This window comes from Cladophialophora psammophila, assembly GCF_000585535.1.
Source record: "Cladophialophora psammophila CBS 110553 chromosome Unknown aczJe-supercont1.20, whole genome shotgun sequence".
Taxonomy (NCBI): Eukaryota; Fungi; Ascomycota; class Eurotiomycetes; order Chaetothyriales; family Herpotrichiellaceae; genus Cladophialophora; species Cladophialophora psammophila.
Window position 1 is genome coordinate 1 of NW_006912941.1, and position 18,438 is coordinate 18,438.

At 51.5% G+C, this 18,438-nt stretch overlaps 6 protein-coding genes across 6 annotated transcripts; 2 read left to right on the plus strand and 4 right to left on the minus strand.

Annotated features, from left to right (window-relative positions):
• Positions 1-1,907: 1,907 nt before the first annotated feature.
• Positions 1,908-3,944, plus strand: A1O5_10387 (uncharacterized protein; the record flags this gene model as incomplete). Its single annotated transcript, XM_007750963.1, has 1 exon — positions 1,908-3,944. One exon carries the CDS (start codon positions 1,908-1,910, stop codon positions 3,942-3,944), a length of 2,037 nt encoding a protein of 678 aa, XP_007749153.1.
• A 768-nt stretch (positions 3,945-4,712) lies between these two features.
• A1O5_10388 (uncharacterized protein) lies at positions 4,713-6,703 on the minus strand (the record flags this gene model as incomplete). Its single annotated transcript, XM_007750964.1, has 2 exons — positions 4,713-4,769; positions 4,835-6,703. The coding sequence occupies 2 exons, from the start codon at positions 6,701-6,703 to the stop codon at positions 4,713-4,715; spliced, it is 1,926 nt and encodes a 641-aa protein (XP_007749154.1).
• A 1,668-nt stretch (positions 6,704-8,371) lies between these two features.
• On the minus strand, positions 8,372-9,948 carry A1O5_10389 (uncharacterized protein; the record flags this gene model as incomplete). The annotated part of the gene is made up of 2 exons (XM_007750965.1): positions 8,372-9,378; positions 9,438-9,948. The coding sequence occupies 2 exons, from the start codon at positions 9,946-9,948 to the stop codon at positions 8,372-8,374; spliced, it is 1,518 nt and encodes a 505-aa protein (XP_007749155.1).
• A 1,205-nt stretch (positions 9,949-11,153) lies between these two features.
• Positions 11,154-12,734, minus strand: A1O5_10390 (uncharacterized protein; the record flags this gene model as incomplete). The annotated part of the gene is made up of 1 exon (XM_007750966.1): positions 11,154-12,734. One exon carries the CDS (start codon positions 12,732-12,734, stop codon positions 11,154-11,156), a length of 1,581 nt encoding a protein of 526 aa, XP_007749156.1.
• Positions 12,735-14,892: 2,158 nt separating this feature from the next.
• A1O5_10391 (uncharacterized protein) lies at positions 14,893-15,381 on the minus strand (the record flags this gene model as incomplete). Its single annotated transcript, XM_007750967.1, has 1 exon — positions 14,893-15,381. One exon carries the CDS (start codon positions 15,379-15,381, stop codon positions 14,893-14,895), a length of 489 nt encoding a protein of 162 aa, XP_007749157.1.
• A 1,233-nt stretch (positions 15,382-16,614) lies between these two features.
• A1O5_10392 (uncharacterized protein) lies at positions 16,615-17,787 on the plus strand (the record flags this gene model as incomplete). Its single annotated transcript, XM_007750968.1, has 3 exons — positions 16,615-16,677; positions 16,753-17,205; positions 17,251-17,787. 3 exons carry the CDS (start codon positions 16,615-16,617, stop codon positions 17,785-17,787), a joined length of 1,053 nt encoding a protein of 350 aa, XP_007749158.1.
• Between the last annotated feature and the right edge of the window lie 651 nt (positions 17,788-18,438).

Sequence of the window (18,438 nt, forward strand, 5' to 3'; positions counted from 1 at the left end):
GCAAATAGTATATAGACAGGCAGAGTCTCTCTGAAAAGCCAGAGGACGCAACACAATCAATCAGATGAATCCACTCTCATTCTGTGTACAACAGCTTCCACAATACATTATACAACTGCCTTTATTAAATCTGCCTTGAGGCTCGATCTGTTATTGAATGGATCCCTGGTCTGCAGAAGATCGAAGGGTATAAATATCTTTTCATACTCGCACCTCTGCGCAGCATCAACTACCGCCATCACTAACACTCAAGAAACTTCTTTGTGGAAAAAGGTTGACACAAAACTAAAGTCACAAGTTCCTCCGCAGCGAAGTCTCCTCCATTGGTTTCCTCTCTGTAGCAGCATCATCAATCACTGCAGCACAAGATGGGTTGCAATCTCAGGAAACCATTTACTAACATCCCCGAGTTCGCTGCTCCCGAATTCGAGAAAGGTTTGCTTGCTGATGACCTCCATGCGTTCATGGAATTCTCCAACTTCATCTCCGTCCCTCCATCTGCCACTTCAGAGACCTATTTGATCTCGAAGGAGGGGTATGGCCTGCCACGTTCGATGTGGATTGAGGAAGTCAAGGACGATGTCAAGTCCTGGATGTCGCGACTCAGAGCGAGAGTGAGATTCGCAATTGACAACTACAGACTGAAGAAGGCCTTCGGTCGCGAGTTCACCATGTGAACCGTGAACAACAAGGTAAGTGTTGAAGATAGGTTAAGAGTGATCAAGACTTGAAATCTTTTCGAGGATTTGATGCTTCAGGGTTTGGGTGGTAATGTGGCTGGGTGTGATTTTGGTCATAGACTCGTAAAATGACATATGCTCATTAAGACGAAACTCCGCACGTTGCAAGATACTGCTGGTTGATAACACTGGTAGCGAGGTGGGATAGAGTAATCAAATCCTTTCAAAAACAAGAAGGATCGAATTTCACTAACAATTTTCCCTCTAACTCCCTGCTTGTAGGTAGCGAGGTAGGTATTAGACAATACTTCGGCTAGAACAATGTTGGTCAGATGAGGCTGCGACCTCCTGGATTGGAGTCCCCACAGACTAGCCTTAAAGGCGGCGGCACTGACCGCCAGATTTGTAGATAGACCCATGGTAAATTCAACTTCAATCTTCGTCTTCGAACCACAGATCCTCCAATCCGGGTTTTCTGGGCTGATAATGTTGTGCCCCTTGGACAGCTCTTTCTGTTAGTTATAATAATGCCTTTCAGGTACAGGACGCAGGCCGTGGAGAACTTTTGATGGTGCCGGCCTCGCCGGATATTTATTCGGTGGAGCAACGTGACAAACGCGTCAGGGAAGAAACTAGGGGCAGAACTAGAACTGCCAAGTTTGCTAAAACCAGGTGGTGACAGCCCAGGCAAGCCCAGGGACACCCCTAGCACCCCTGATCGTCTCGCGGATCGTTTCATCCGCGCGTCCAGGACATTGACCGCCACTCATCGAAACGAAATGGCATTCTCAAATTGCCCTGACACAGTTTCGAACCAGCAACCGGTCCCATCGCTACCACATTCAACACCCATACTGGCAAAAAGTCATTGGGGAAGCAGACGGTGGCAGTCGGATAATAATGCCTCGTCGCAAAGTCTCTGCTTACTGCGGTAAGTGCATTCCAAGTGGGAGGCTCTTGCAGCCTTGCCACTCACGGGTCAGTTCGTCTCTCTGCATTTTCGTGCATGGCAGCTTCTGTCACTCTGTGTTCTTCTTGTTCTCTCTGCTGGAAGCTTTCTCATCTGTGGTCTTTTTTTGATCTATATATGTTTCTTCTGATATTACGCGTGTACTCAGCCATCTGTCTCGTGAGCCGACTTGGCATGGGCCGTCTGAGCAAGAATTAGGAATTGAGCAGGTTAATTGAGCAAGATAACAGCCCCGCCAAGTACAGATTCATCTCAGCATGGACTCGGAAAGGCCAAGGTCCTTGGGTGAGGGCTTGGCCACCGGATTCACAACATCCTTCTTGTCATCACCTTTATTCGACTGTCGTTCGCCTGTCACGCCAAGTGCAATACGAACACCGAGGGTATCATTTTCACAGTCAGATTCTGAAGAAGCAAACACCTCCGACTTCCCCCTCGAGGAGAGCATATGCCCCAACGTTGCCTCCAGCGTTACGTTTGCACTTGCGACTGAGTCGATCCCCTCTACAAGTTATGGGCATACCAAGACGGGGAGGATTGCGAGACATGCGAAGCTCAAGCCAGAGTCTTTGCATCTATCGCCTCTCTGCCGTTCCGGCATTGAGGATCATTTTCTCCCTCGAAGTGCGCAGTCGGTGACACCAAGCCTGATAAAACAGCCGAGACCAACCCTACACGAAAATGAACTCACAACTTTCTCCGCCATTAACCTCATCCTAGGCAAGACCATTGGTGTCGGCGTTTACTCGGTCCCATCAGCGATATTCGCTGAAGTCGGCTCGGTGGGAATGACTATACTCATCTGGATTGTCGGCGCAGTAATCTCTTTTTGTGGGCTCTCCGTCTATCTCGACTTGGGTACAGCACTGCCTCGGTCAGGCGGAGAGAGGGTCTACCTTGAACGCATCTTCCGCCGGCCCAGGATGCTGGCCACAAGCATGTTTATGGCATATGTCGTTCTTCTGGGATTCAGCACGCCAAACTGTATCATACTAGGCAACTATGCAGTGGCAGCATTAGGTGCTCAAGCTGGGGTGTGGAATGTCCGGGGCATCGCGGTCGTTGTTATCTCACTATCGTGTCTCATCCACGCACAAATGCCATCAACTGGGCTCCGCATAATCAATGTTCTCGCCGTGGGCAAGATGTTGATCCTTGCTGGTGTCATCCTGAGTGGCTTTGCGAGCATCGGTCGAGTTGCGACAACTTCAAGGCAGAGTTCTATCGCAGAGCAGAATTTCTCTTCGATTTGGGCAGGCACTAGCTCCAAGCCCTACAACTACGCAACCGCCCTATTACAAGTTCTTTACTGTTTCCGTGGCTACAACGCGGCGAACCAGGTCATGTCGGAAGTACGAAATCCCATCTCCACCATAAAATTCGCGGCTCCGGTCGCTCTCACATTAGCATCGCTAGGGTACATTCTCGCCAACATTGCCTACTTCTGCGCCGTGGAGAAAGACGACTTTCGCTCTTCGGGAGTTGTTGTCGCCAGCCATTTCCTTCGCAACATCTTTGGCTTATTGTGGGGTGAGCGGATTCTGCCATGCTTCATCATCATCTCGGCTTTTGGAAATATTGCGGCCACTTCTTTTGCTCAAGCTCGAGTCAATCAGGAGCTTGCGGCCCAAGGACTTCTCCCCCTGTCCAACTTCTGGCGCAAAAAGAACTGGGCAGGTGCTCCAGCTCCAGGACTTTTCCTGCACTGGCTGGTCAGTGTGCTCGTGATTATCCTGCCTCCTCCAGGCGAGATATACACTTTCCTTGTCAACATCGGCGGGTATCCCGTCTCCTTCTTCTCGGTCGCGATTGCGGGGGGCCTCCTTTATCTAAAAGCATCGGCGAGGGAGCAATGGCAAAGCCCATGCCCGGCGCATCGATCACACATCGTCGTGTTTCTGGTTAGCAATGCCCTCTTGCTCATTTTTCCATGGATAGATCCTGGACAAGATAACGAAACCAACAAGAGATTCGAGTATTATGCATACCCAGCCACGTCTCTGGGCATCTTGGGATGTGGCGCTGTCTACTGGGTATGTTGGCGGGTCAGGCAGTCACGCGAGACTTCTCCTGTGGACACACCATTGTTGCAGGACTGGGAATCCGACGCTGCAGTGTCACCGTATAGCTCTGACGAAGGAGAAGCAGGGCGGAAGAAAGCGTGCCTAGCTCCTGAGCAGAAGGCGCTCGTGCAGGACAAGCTTAGCGACGTGTTTGTGGTGGAGGCTGAAGTCATCGCAGGAGAGGAGCTCCAGGAGGACAGTCGCGAGAGCTCGTATCCTCGGGACGGATGAGAAGAGGATGGATAGGAATCAAAGACTCTACACTATCGCCGGATAGAGCAAGCAAGTGTATACATATTGACAGACTACCCATATCACAACAAAGGTTGAACAAGGTGTATAAGTAAACCGTGACAGGAAATGAATAAGGCTTTGGTAATATTCAGCGACGACAGACAAAGCAGCCCTAGCACCCGTTTCGGACTGTGCCCCAGTTCAGCTTCGGCTCATCACTCTGACCACACCGAATTCTCATCCCTTGGGCGAGACTTGCCTCCTCACAGTGAGCCGCACGCTTCGCGGATGAATTGCAAATGATATTATATTATCCAATGCACAATAGAGTATCAGAGGAAAGACAAAGAAAGCGAAAAAAAAAAATAAGAGAGCGCTTTGATATGTGCTTATAACCTTGTCATTTCCGTTCGAAGGGGCTCAAAGGTTTCGAAGGAATGTTGTTGAAATCTGTGATGTTCAAGATATTCTTCAAGAGGTGTCATGAATGTGGTTGGCCTACCGGGGCTGTGGTATAACGCAACGCTAATGAGCCCAGACGTTCTGAATGAGAGGCCTCCAAATCAACGAGGGCGGAGGTGTCGGACCCATTGCGGGCACAGCTTGAAAACTTCCCGTGGAACAGGTTCTTTCCTCCCTTGTGTGTACGGCGCTCAAGCAGACAGCATACCGTGTTCGGCATGTCGAAAGAGTGTATTTGCTGCAGCCCTAGGCTTTACTTGATAGCACAGCGATCTGACACCCCGCAAAAGCCACCAGTCTTGCTCAAACCTGATCACAAACAAGTGGCTTTTCTGAAGCGTGGGAGTTTGATTTTCCGTGCTGGGTGAAATATAGTCAGCTTGGCCGTCTAGAGGCGACTCAAATCCGGCCGAACTTCTGCTTACCGTATCCTCAGAACCTGCAAGCGTCGATTTCATTGCACCTTGTGGCAGTAAGCAGACATTGACCGCCTCAACATTGGTACCCTCCCCTGTAAGTGCGTGTTCGTTGGTGGGCTGGGTAGTCAGAACAACTGTGTTACCGCGCACCTCGGCGAACAGGTCAAACTGGAGATTCCTTGATGTACGGATGTGGTCCTGTTTATCCGGTAACAATGTATATGCCGGACCCAAGAAGAACACGTGTGCAATATCGGAGGCTTTTGTCATGGTAAGAATGTCCATGAAGCCGATTCTACATGCAGTCAGATTGCCCGCGTGGCCAGTGGTGCTGCTGCTGACATCGGAGTCGTGGTTCGTGAATGACAGGGCGCTGCTTGTGCTCGAACGCTTCTTGTAATGATCGACGGCTTGGCCGTTGATCTTTGTTTCCTTGAGAGACAATATTGTGTTGAATGACGATTCCATAACGCTGAGATGCATAGCGGACGTAAACATCGCGGCTGCCCCCAAAGACAGAGATGTTAGCAGTGCCAAAGACCCGATTTGCTGCGAATTGAAGTTATTGGGGGTATTCTCAGTAGCTTGGTTAGATGTCCAGGATGAGAAACCAGAGGACAAAATAATTCCTGTCACGATCATCACGTTCGACATAACACGATCAAGAGCAAGCTTAGCGGCGTCTCGAGCGGCGTCTCTCTCATCCTCCTGTGCTTTCTCTATCGTGGCCAATGCGGCTTTGACAGCCTGGGGATCATCGGACGCATAGTCTGATCTGTAGTCGTCCACAATGGGTTCGTCGTGCGCATCCTTTGGGCTGGCCGTCTCGTGCCTAAAGACGGCCTCATACATGGTGGGGACGTGCTCTTTACTCGCCTTGTCGATTCCTCTGAAGCTAAAGGGTCTGCCAGTTGGATGTCGGCGGAGATCGTGGTGATGACAAACGACGAAATTTGCTCGTTCCAGGAGGCTCCAAGCAGCACCGGCACCAACATTCGTTAGGAAGTCGGAGATCACCCTCCACACATAGATCGAATGAGCCAAATAGCCTAAACTGTAGAGAACGATAATGGTGAGACGAGGGTAACTATCGATGGCCAATTCTCCAGTCAAGAAGCCATTGTAGATAAGAGTTGCTAGCACCATAAGCAAGACTAGCCAGAAAGTCGCCCATTGCCAGATGAGGAGTTGCACAATGGTCTTCATCAGTGGTGACCCGCTTGTCAACCATGACCGGGCTCTCGAGCAGCGACTTTTGGGTTCCGCACAGCTGTCAAATAGCCCTTTCGCAATGAGCCTGCCGTCTTCATCCGAGCGCATCTTCCCAATGTACATCAGGCGTATTCGTTCGGAGTCTTTGTCCCGGACGAGCACAGAGCCGCCACTGGAGCCTGGGTCGATCGTCTGTGTTCCAGCTACTGCATTTCTGGTGACATCTCCGCTGTAGTCAGGCCACGCAGAAGACAACAGCTTCCCTATATTCTTCTCGACCGCAGAACAAGGGTAAATCGCAGTGGTAGACATCAAAGTACCTCTACGAATGAGAAGACGGTATACGACAGTGACAATGCTCACGGAAATGACAGCGATCAGCGTCTCTGTGATCTTGATCCCAATGGACATACGCTGCACTCCAGTTAAATCCGCCTGAACAGCCCGTACAGCCTTGATAGCCGGCATGACGGCAAATTGGCCGAGAATTAGAAATCCCAAGGCAGCGGAGGCGGCTCTAATAATGATATTGACGATCTTTCTCGAGGTGAGCTTCGCAATAGTATGGCTAGAATCTCGAGAGTGGAGTTTAGGCTTGGAGAGAGGCAGAAGAGACTGAGCGTCTGGGCTGAAGACCCTCTTATCACCGGTTGCTCGACGCATGATCATCTTGCCGGATTCTGACCGCGGGAGTCTGCGCGTTGTTTCACCCTGGTCAGGCTGAGGTCGATGCCTTGCGATGCTGCACTTTCTCAGAGGCGATGGTGGGAAGGACCCTTGTTCTTTTGAGGCTGAGAGCCCACAGGTAGGCGTTTCTGCCACAATGTTGAAATACGAGGCACATATGTGGCCCCTGTTGCCGATTTATCTTCTCAAAGGCGACATTACTGAAACGAGGAAAATACACAACTCGGCTTCAACTCGAGGTTATAAAAGAATGTCAGCAATTTGCTTTTTGAGATGGAGTCTTACATTAAATGATAGATTCCGTCTACCCTAGGGTCTCGAGGACAGCTCGCTTAGCGAGTTTGGCCGAAAGCGAGGGGTCGACTCGTCAGGCAACTTCTCTGCAGACCGGTGAGAGTCCGAAGCTGCTGTGATTCGCGTAGAGGTTGCCTTCTGCTGCAAGCCCAGCACCCAAGGCATAATATGCCAGCTGTGCGCAGGAGATACCAGGTCGAGCCATCAGAGTGAAGGCGGCATTTCAGAAGCAAAGAACATAGTGGTGTGATATCGATGATTGCCAGTGGGTAGCATCATCAAGTATGAGTAGAGAATAGCGGGCGTCTCTGCTCTACCACTCCAATCCTGCCTAAGCCACACAACTGCAGGGCAAGGTCGAGGGGTTTACAAGCGCCGCTGTCAAGGTGCACGGTCGCACATGTCGGTAGGACGACAGAAACTGAGAACCCTGAGCCCCCTAGTCATGTTGTGGGTGGCTGCACAGGCTCACCAGGCTCACCTCTGAGCTCATCACGCAGGGGCGCCTCAGGGTTCGCTAAGCTACAGCTGGTGAGGCTCGGAAAGGTTGGGTCAATGCTCGGGCTGAGTGATGGGTCGCTCGGGTTCGAAAGCAGAAATGACCCAGACATGTCAACATTCGCCGCTGAGTATTCTGGTATTAATCTTCCGTGGTTTGAATGTCTTTGCCCATGGATAGAACGAGTTCAGCGAAAAGCAGAACGCTGCTCTGGGACTGTGGCTCGTGCGGTTCTCGTTCCCTGTGCCTGCTAATTGACAATGTGCCATGTAGTAGACCGATTTGATTTCCTCGAATACATAGTACATACGTTATCATCATTCTCTTTTTCCCGCGATGCAAATTCACGAACCACAGCAGAGCATTACCAGATAAAACATCGTCTTACCTACCACTTCATAAAATTCAGCCGTTTTGTCCGCCTGAGAACCCTTTGGCACTCTAGCACGATAGCACCCGCAATAATCACAGATCTCACCCCCAGCTTGCGGAGTCTCGAGAGCTGAAACCAAAACGGCTGCCATTTATGCCGGCCGGTTTGGTGATGGGCTGGCTGTTCGACTGATAATATTGTCTTGCTGATTAGCCAGTTTGCGGATTCCGTCTTCTGTGTTGTCTGCCTTGTTTGAGGATCAAACAGCTCCTCCGACGAGCTGCACAACAATGTTCGTAAAAGCTGCTCGTCTGCACAAAATCAGAGATTGCCTGAAGTATCGTGGTGAATTAGGCGGTTTGTAAAGAAATCGTGCATTGAGCTGACACTGTGCCGGTCTGGTCGATGCCACGACTTCCGCAAGAAAAAAAAAAAAAAAAAAAAAAAAAAAGAAACAAAAAGCCACTAACCTTGCCTCTCAGATGATCTCTATGACCTTTGGCTCATCCGCAAACCAGTCAAACTCCACCTCTGCTGGCTGCCCAGCTTTGACATGCTCTGCGAAAAGGCGTCCCTTCCGGTCACCGTAGTAGGTGAACCGTCCGACGCGGGAGTATGTTTTCCTCTCTGGAGAGCTCCACCGAAGAACTAGACCCTGGCAGCACAATTTGTTGTCCCTGTCGGTCCTCCGAGTGATCTCCACAACTAGACAGCCGGCGGTTTGCTCTACCGCGTCGATCTCTGCCTCTTGAACATCACAGCGCATCTCGGTGCTAACGTGGCAGACGAAGGGCTTGCCGAAGGACTTGCCGAAGCCTAGAATCATCACCTCATCTTTGAATCTTCCAGGAGATCTCAACGGCGTCTTGGTTCTCGATGCTGGAGCAGTACGAGCAGCTATCACCAGTCGGCCAGAGCCCTCGCGGATTAAGCCGTACGGAGCTGTTTCGTTTGCAGGCTCCGTCTCGCAGCTGAGAATCTCTGCAATGCACTCGGATGGCCTGCTCACTTGGCCAAATTGGACGGGCCCGTTGACAGAGAGCCACGCCCATGAAGGGCCTTGGTAGGTTGTTGGCCGGGGTATGTTCTTGGGATGTACATGGCTGTGTTCAATCTTCCACAACAGCCCTGAGTGGAGGTACGACTTCCAGAGACCAGCAATGTACTTATCCCCGGACAATTCAATGAAGATTTGTGCGATTCCAGAGATGGCCAAGGCGCGATCAGACGAGAGTGTCAACGCTCGCTGAGTGAATGTTTCGCATATTTTCTCCCAATGCTGCATAGCATTTAAATACTGCTTGAATTGGCTGTTCCTTGGTCGGCCATAGAAGCCAATCGTGGATTTGGCGGTGCGGATATTCTCGAGGTTCAATGCTTCTGTCTTTCGCTTGCTGCTGTAGTTCGCGTCCCTCTTCCAGCCGTCCGTTAACCCCTTCGCAAGGAAAGCCCGAAGATCTTGTTGCTGCAGCATATCCATCTCGTCTGCCGAGAGCCGAATTCAATGATTCTAGAGGATAACAGCCGCTCCTGAGGGGTCCAACCTCTTTCATCGACTGGCTCTACCGATTCAAATCCGTCATCGAGCTTGACGAGAGTGATAGAACCAAGTTCACCATCGAAGCAGCGATACGGAACAAGGGCGCCCTTTTTCGGGCCTGGAAATCTTTCCCCCAGAAACCCCTCGGTGGCCGAGGACGACCGGGCTGCCACAACCGTGACCATAGCGCTGCCATAGATGGAGGTCATTTTGGCAATCTCAACAGATTTTTCGGTGGAATTTTCCTGGATGATACATAGCGCATCTATCCAAAGGTACTGAAATCCCATTCCCTGACAGACCCTTGCGGCATCTTTGATGGTTTGCGGTTGCTTCTCGAACGGAATTGCAGTTACATACAAAACAACATTGGAGCTGTCGCACTTCATAGGCTGTTCGCCACCCCAGCAATAACTGAGTGCGGCAAACGGAACGCTTCCTACTTCTTCCGTCTGGCGGAGTCGCAAGCTGATAGTTTCGGATGTGCCCGTAATTTCGACAAGCCGGGCGGGCATTACACCCGGCTTGGTTTTGCAATTGTGGTGTTCCTGGCAGTCATTCAGCCACGAAGAGATTCTCGCAAGATTTGTGACGGAGCCCGGGTATCTAGCAATGGGCCTGTTCGAGACGGTGCTCGGGCAGCGATCTCCAGGCTGTGCGAAGACTTGAAAACCGTGTCTTGTTCGGTGAACAATTTTTTTTTGGGTTATAGGGTTCCACAAGCCGAAGAACTGGATATACTCGATATCAAGCTGGTTTTCGGGGCCTTGATACGTCGAAGCCCACAGCCGGCATTGGTTTAAAGAGTCTCCTAGGCTGGGACGAATTTTATGTAGTATGTTTTCTGCGCATGGCTTGGGGAGCCATCCATCAAACCACAGCGACGAATCTCTGAAGGCCCACCCTAGTGTGTGGTTTGGGTCATCGATATTCAAATCTCTTCGAGCAAGACTGTGAATTGTCTCCCGGGAGATCCACTCATCGTTCATGACCTAATCGAACAGCTAACACTCAGCCGCAGCGCCGGCGCAAAATTGACCAAACGTGACATCGAACAAGGCGCCTTTTTCAGCCATGTTCTCATCCTGTTGATTAGTCTCTGGTCGGGGGTTCGCACCAAGGGTTCCTTTCTCCAGCTGGCCCGCGAGGTCATAAACTGCCTTCGCCGACTTTTCAAATCTCTGGCGGAGATCGAATACGACCTTCTGGCATTGGTCACATGAATGCGTTTGCACTTGCACTGCGTCCTCCATGGTGAGATAAAAAGAAAGCAAACACGGTCATGGAAGTATAACAGCATGGGTGTTATCCGGGACACTCAAGAAGGCGGACGCGCGGAGTATATATGCGACGGTGGGCTTGAGGTTGGGCATTTTCGACGTTTCGGACACGGAAAGCGCTGGGCAAGGCGGTGGCTTGGTGACCCCCCCCCCCGGTCCCATACCACGACAAATCCTCATATACCTGATCACCAGCGCCTTGGCCGTGGTGGCTGTACCGTCCACAGTACGAGGTAGTCAGTACAACGTTAAGCGAGGCACGCCAAGGAATGCTGAGGAATTGCCAAGACGTGGTTGAGGCACTTGAAAGACCGACCCGAAGGACTCTTCTTTCTCTATCCAGAAACTCCGCGCTATGTATCGAATATAGCTATGATGCCCGACTCTTCTATGTGCGAAATCCATTCCCAAGGTCCCATGTACTGTATGTCCATCATCCATCATACCCGATCGAACATCTTTTCATCCTCCTTCTCCCTATTTCCCTCTTTTTTCAAATCACCGTTCTCAATCCTCAGCTTTTCCTCCCTCTCTTCTTGCTCACTCTGGGCCGCTTCCCTTGCCTTAATCTCCTTCAACTCCTTGCAAAACTTACTGTTGTCCCGAATTCGGTCACCATATTTGATAAATGCAAAGGGGATCAGACACATTCCCAAACTAAGGAACGCCAGTAAACTGCATGCCCATGCGATGCCCAAGTGGGAGAACATGCTATGAGCAGCTAGTGGCAAGAGCGCACCAAAGACGCTTCGACTGGTACTGGTAATACCCTGCGCGCTGGCTGCAAAAGTTTCATAAGCATCGGTGAGGTAATTGAGCAAAGCCATGAAGATGAGTAGGAATGCCGCTCCAAAGACAACTCCTGAGGCGACAGGTGCCAGCCAAAAGGTGCCTGGTTTTGCGCTCCACCCAATCCAGAATAGAGAAACAACGTACAGCGGCCCTCCTATACAAGCCAGCGGTAGCCGCCTGTACTCTTCCTGTTGTGCCCACTTTGCCTGCTGCTTCTGTGCCTTGGCCAGATACGAGTCCCACCAGAGATATATAGGTGCCGCGAAGAGTGATCCAAACCCAATGGGGATAAATGCTAGGCCAGAAAGCCCGTAGGACCATTTGTAAACCGAGTCCGGGCCCTGAAAGATGATAGGGTATGCTTCGAAATACAGGTAAAAGATTGCGTATGCCAGAGAACAATATGCCGCCACACACATGACAATGACTTCCTGGAACAGCATGCGGTAGGGTCGAGTCATGACAACGGTAAGGACGTGGCGCAGCGTCTTCTTCTGAAGGTCGGTTTTGGCAATGATCTCGGGATCACCTGTGGCTTTGCGAAGTTGTGCTGCTTTACGACTCAGAAGGACTGGTGTGTAGGTCTCTGGCATAAAAACAATAAAGGGGATTGTTGCAACAGCGATCAGAGTGCCCACCGCAAATACCCATCGCCACGAGGTATTCTCTGCAATGAATCCTGAAATTGCTGGTGCGATGATGGGACCAAATGTCGTCGCGACCATGAACCAAGCCATTGCCAAACCACGCTCTCTTGGGTCGTTGTATACGTCGGCATATAATCCTCCCGTGATTGCTATTGGCCCGGAGAATCCAATCCCACACACAAAGCGAAAGAAGAGCAGACAAGGCCAATTAGGTGCCACTGCGCAGGCCATGCTGAAGATGGTAGACAAGATGAAAAATGCTAAGATGACTCGTTGCCGACCATTGTTTTCGGACAGAGGACCGCAAAGCGTGGGCCCGACCACATAACCTGCGAGGAAACACGATATCGGCAATGGAAATTGGATCTCTTGTGTGACGTCGAAATGCTTTGTGATGAAAGTGATCGCTCCGCTCGGTAACGACGAGGAAATCGTGCTATTCATAACAGTTATGATGCCGGTGAAGAAGATATACAGCTTCTTCCTGCGTGGCCAGTTGTAGGGGTTATCTGGGTCGGTCGAGCTAAACGATATGATCTTCCTCGAGTCTTTCCTGGTCTGTGGCTCATCGTCTGGCGACATATTCGCCGCTCGTCCGCTCGCGAGGGTATCTTGAGAAGCATCGGATCGTTCGAGATCGAGGCAGCTGGCTCGGCTATCTGTGAATCGTCAGAGAGCTAACTCTGCAAAAACGTCGAACGGGAAAGGTACCAGGTAAGGACTGTGACACAAAGATGGTGCTATTCACCGACTGCTGGTTTTCATTGGGAGCTCCAAGGCCCATGGTCGGGTCTCTCTATTGAAGAATAGTCAAGAAAACTGCGAAGAGAGAGCACAACGGGGGGGCAACTGCAAAAACAAAAAAAGATTGGGAAAGGAACACCATAGGGGCAGGTGTAGGAAAAACAACAGCAACCTTCCGGAAAACGGAGGATGGGCGACATTGCATTGTACATATCCGCTAGATGAGGGGATCAACTAGAAGACATTCTGGTATGCAGGACGGTGGGAGGACCGGAGTCAAGCTAGCTGCGGAGAGCATCACCGGCCAATCCGTGCCGGCCAAGAAGAAAGGCAGTGTAACAAGTACATAGGAGGACCAGTAGGATATTGATAAGCCATTCATCATGAGAATGAAGCTCGCAACAAAGAAAAGATGGCGAGATCGGTTATGACGGCAGAGGAGTAGTGGCATGGAGATCGGCTTCTGAATCTATCCTATCGAGTCGTTGTGTGTGGTGACATCGAGGCCGAGGGAGACGCGTTAGCAATTAGGTAAAGTCATCACGTGTAGTCTAAGCCTTTTTAGGAAAGATGCACACCGGTAGTTCCACGCTAGTGATATTGGGCTGTTAGCGCCACATGTACCTCGTAAAGCCGCGCCCTTTGACCATCAATTTCTCCTCAACCATTGCTCAAGGCACCAGACCAAGACTTACCTCAAGCGATTGCTGCTGGTACGCTTGAATCACACAGCCGGATTCCCTATCCGATATCGTCCAGAACTCAACCTCAACGTCGCCCTTTGAAGGAAACTACTTCGATTGCGTGCACCAGGCTACGTCATTGTAATGTGTGCTCTTTCCCTCACGACCCTGTCAACCTATCGTGTAGGTTGTCTTCGCTGTCTCTTCGCTCACTGTCTTCGATACCATTCCTTCTCTGCCCATCGCCGCTGGGGACTGCGGAATTTTCACGCCATGGCCCAACACTCCCACGATCAGGCCCAGCCATGACTTGTTGCTGAACACTGCTTATTCTAATGGGATGTTCCTGTTCCAACTCGCGATGCCGCGGCTCATACGCGAGTCGCTTCTTCTCGCGCTGTAACTCTTTCCGTTCGTAGATTTTCTGTCGGAGAAGAACGCCGGCGGCGACGAGGAGGTATGCCATCTTTTGTCGTGATGGTAAGGTATGAGTACTCGGCGGTCGAAGGGTGCGTTTGATGGTAAGTCAAAGATGAGTATTTATGGAGAAATAGATAGAACTTGACCAGTTGGGGACGGTATTAAGACAGAGATGCCAGCCGAGTGCTGAGGGCAATGCAGCAGAATGGGCGCGTGCTGGGCGCATTTATACACCCGTAAATTGATGTAGCTTGTACCTCAACACACCGAATTCACCTTAGAGCAGCCCTCTGCAAATGGTTAGTACTTGACTTACTAAGGGCGTACTCGCGTTTAGGAAGTCGACAGCTTACGGATTGGGTTCCAAGTGGCCTGTAAACGTGCAAGTGAGGAGACGAACGGATACGCACTGGTTCACATGAAGAAAGCTCGATGTATTTGAAGGGTAAAAGGGCTCGATGCGCGCCACCAACCACCTCTGCTCAGTTCTGAAATAATGTACAATGCCACATAGTCGTACAGCTTCGTTAAATCCTGTTTTCGTTTAATACCTAATCCGTCTCGTGTCCTAGGCTTGCCATGATCTCTCTTCGAGATTTGAATCCACAATGTCGACCTCTTGCGGCAGCCAAGTAAAAGCTGCGCCTGTCCGTCAGTGTGAGAGCCCCACTTGTGGCTCTTCAGTAAGCCAGATGGATTTGCAAGCCATGGTTGTACCGTTGTCCCCAACAAGCATTGCTGTATGGCGTCGAGATGTGATTGAAATGGTCCACGTGTTTCCCCGGACGATAGTCGCATTCCACGTCAGCTAACTCGTTAGAAAGATGCGAGAGAAACAAAATCGACTAGGGAAGCAGAGATACCAGGGAAGATAATGTTAGAACTGCGGCGACTTACCCGAAGCACATGAATCGCTTCCAGCCCTTGACTCCCACGGGTTTTCGGTTCATTCGTAGGTCGGTAAACCTCTCACCACGGGGCCCTATCACACAATCGAACTCGTCGAGTGGTGGACTCGACATGGGTGCGAGAGTGGGCTTCTGTCTTGAGTTGACTACGGCAGCGTAGACATGAAGTTTGGCAACCGGGTTATGCTCGTTGTCACTCGATAACGGCACATCAGGCTGCACGGTAGAGCTGTCTTCATCGATGGCACCAAGAAGTCGTGATGGCGGTGTTAACCGGCGGGGGCGGGTGCCCAAAGCACTGTACATGGATGAGGTGGTTGCCACTGCTGAGGAAGGTGAAGGAAGCGGTGATGAGGAATCCGGAGTTGGCGAGACAAGAGTGCTTGAGGACGACAAGGTACTTTTGATGGAGCCCGATGGTGAAGGAGATCGAGAGGTCGATCGACTATCGGCCTGGCGACTGCAGGGAGCCATTGTCTTGTGTTGCAGTGAAGTGAGTTGGGATTATGGTCAAAATCCGGGGCTGGGAAATTTGAACCTCGCTTGGTGGTAGCTGCCGAAGCAGCGACGATGCTATGGACGAGTAAAGCGAAGGAAGAGGACGCCGCTTCTCTAGTGACGTATGCTTGAGACGACAGTGAGGAGACGACAGTGAGCTGACAACTCAATGACAGCCTGCAAGACACGGTAGAAATTTCGATTAGCCTTCCGCGCAGAGGCACCCAGTATACAAAAGCCAGCAATAGCCAAACCATGGACATATGGAAAATCTAGAAGGCGACACAGGATGCAGGCTGGTTCAAAAAGCCAAAAAGGCCACCGCGCTACACCGTCTGGGTCTCTGTCAACGGTCCATGTCATGATGCTTTCAGCCGCCATTGATGGCCGTTGTGTCGATCAATTGCTTGAGGAGGTGCTGGTGCTGGTGCTGGTGCTTGTGCTGGCACTGGCACTGGCGCATTCTCGGCTCTCGTCTGCGCCTAAAAGCGCCATCTCACCGCCAAGGGTGGTGATTGGGCGCCTGCACCTCTCGCTAAGCCCAGAATCTAGGGCTTACAGGAGCCAAGAGACCCGCGAGACACCCCCTAAGACACCCCCAGAGACCCCGGAGCTGCCCCGGAGCTCCGGTCCCCCTGGCCCCCTAACGGCCTCCCAAGCCCCCGAAGCCCCCGACTGCCCGCTAAGGCTGCTGTGCAGCAGCCACCGAACTCTCAGTTGGGGAAACGAGAGGCGTATCTAAACTCAATTCGATCCTAAAGCTGCCAGAAAGGGTCCGAGTTTGACCATGGCTGCTGTCAATGACGATGATGGCTTGATATGCAGGGTCGTGGTTGACGAACATGTGCGAGAGAGTTCATCCACGCATTCAGCTCCTCACCCGCCGCAATCTGTAATCAAGGCATGTGAAAACGGCGTTCTTCTCGGGCAATCAGGTGAGTATTACCGACTACTCGGTATTGTGTTGATCGTTGAACAGAGCCTCTCAGCTTCTGGTGGTCAAATATCGGCTAAATGTAAATCCGATGCGGGCTTCCGAGAAGCTCCATCTCGGTGCAGCCCGGCAACTGCACTGAGTCGTTATCTCAAATGCTCACGCAGGTCGCGTTACTGGTGCCGTATCAGCATTCTTACCCATATGGAACCGCGAGAACCCAGCTCAAGAGCACACCTGCCGAGAAGGCTTCCTAGACAATCGCCATCGCTAAAATGGCGCGCCCACGACGAGCATCTGCCGCGTCCGATCTCAGTTCTGTGCCCGATCAGAATCAGGTACCTACGCACTCTGCAATTCTGTCCCAGGTCAAATCCATATCCTGGCGGCCCGTAGTAACAAGATATCTGTAGGAACTAGGAAGTATGTACGACTACCTGGCCAAAATCGTCCTCCTAGGCCCCAGCGGCACCGGCAAATCCTGCATGCTGCACCGCTTCGTAAAGAACGAATGGCGCGTGCTGTCTTCCCAGACCATCGGCGTCGAGTTCTCTTCCAAAATAATAAAGATAGGCACACCACCCAATCGTTCGAAACGGATCAAGTTGCAGCTCTGGGACACGGCGGGCACAGAGCGGTTTCGAAGCGTGAGTCGGAGTTACTACAGGGGTGCAGCAGGAGCCATACTGGTCTACGATGTCGCAAGCATGGCGAGTTTCCAGGCGTTGCCGACCTTTCTAAGTGATGCGCGGGCGCTGGCTAGTCCGCAGTTGACGGTGATTTTGGCGGGCAACAAATCGGATTTGGCAGACGAGTCGCTACAACCACACGGGCAAGGAGGTCAAACTCATGCGAGAACGCAAGCGGTGCACATGAACGGAAGCGCCCACCAACATCGCATACAGAGAGAGGATGAATCCGGCACTACACCTGCTGCATCGAGCGCGTCAAGTCGACAGTCATATTTCCCATACGATTCTGGAGGAGGAGGGAGCGCCGCCGACTCTCTGAAGACGACCTCCAGTCGTTCTCGCGGGGACAGCATGAATCTCTCAAAATGGACAGCAACACAATCGGTCGAGGGTCGCGAAGTCAGCACCGAGGTCGCCTCACGGTGGGCCTCGAAAGTCCATATTCCCGTCACGATGGAAGTCTCGGCTCTCACGGGCGAAAATGTCGATGCACTGTTCTACCGGCTAGCGGCCATGATCCTGACCAAGATCGAGCTGGGAGAGATCGATCCGGACGACCCCGCAAGTGGCATTCAGTATGGCGACGGTGCCATGGGGGCCGACGGGGACAGTATAACTACCGATGGAGGCACTGTGAGGAGGCGGAAGGGAGGAAGAGGGGGGACGGTAAGGAACGGAGTGCTCACCAGTCTGGGCGAGTGGGAAGATGTGTTTCGCAGACCAGCCTCAAGAGGAGGGCGAGGGCGGTGTTGTTGACGAAAACAGAAAGTTCGAAGAAGCATGCATAATGTCTAATTTTTTTTTATATTTTTTATTTTGTTTTTTTTGGTTTTGGCAATGTGGCCCACGATTGCACGAGACATTGAGCTCTCTCCCTTTCTCTTCCCTTCTGTTCACCACGAAGCGCTTTTTGGAAAGCAAGCAAGCAAGCAAGCGAGCGAGCGAGCAAGTGAGCATTGTACAGTCTTCTTGGATTGGCTTCGGGCGACTCTGCATAATGTACAGTTTGTCCAGTTTCCTTTGTGTCGTCGCTTCTTATTACATAGATACCACTACGAGTGTTACGCATGCACTGGGGGGTGGGGACGTTTCCCCTCTCTCGAAGTACAGTCATGTCCGATTAATACGATGGGTTTTCTGGCTCCTTTGCCCTTCTGCTATTCTTATCCTTCCCGGTTCTCCCTGTGGAGATGTGTTCGACACGCCGGGGCCCACGTCATATTATGGCAGGGCATCGAAAAAGGTAAGATCACAACTGGGCGGTGGTCGTGGGGAATGGCTATGACCATGCCATCATGATAGGAAGGCATTCAACAGGAGAAACATGAGAATCCGGGGTGCATGTGACATGAAACAATGCCCAATTTCAAGCATTGGCTTTATCTGGATGGAGGTGGCAGTGGTAGT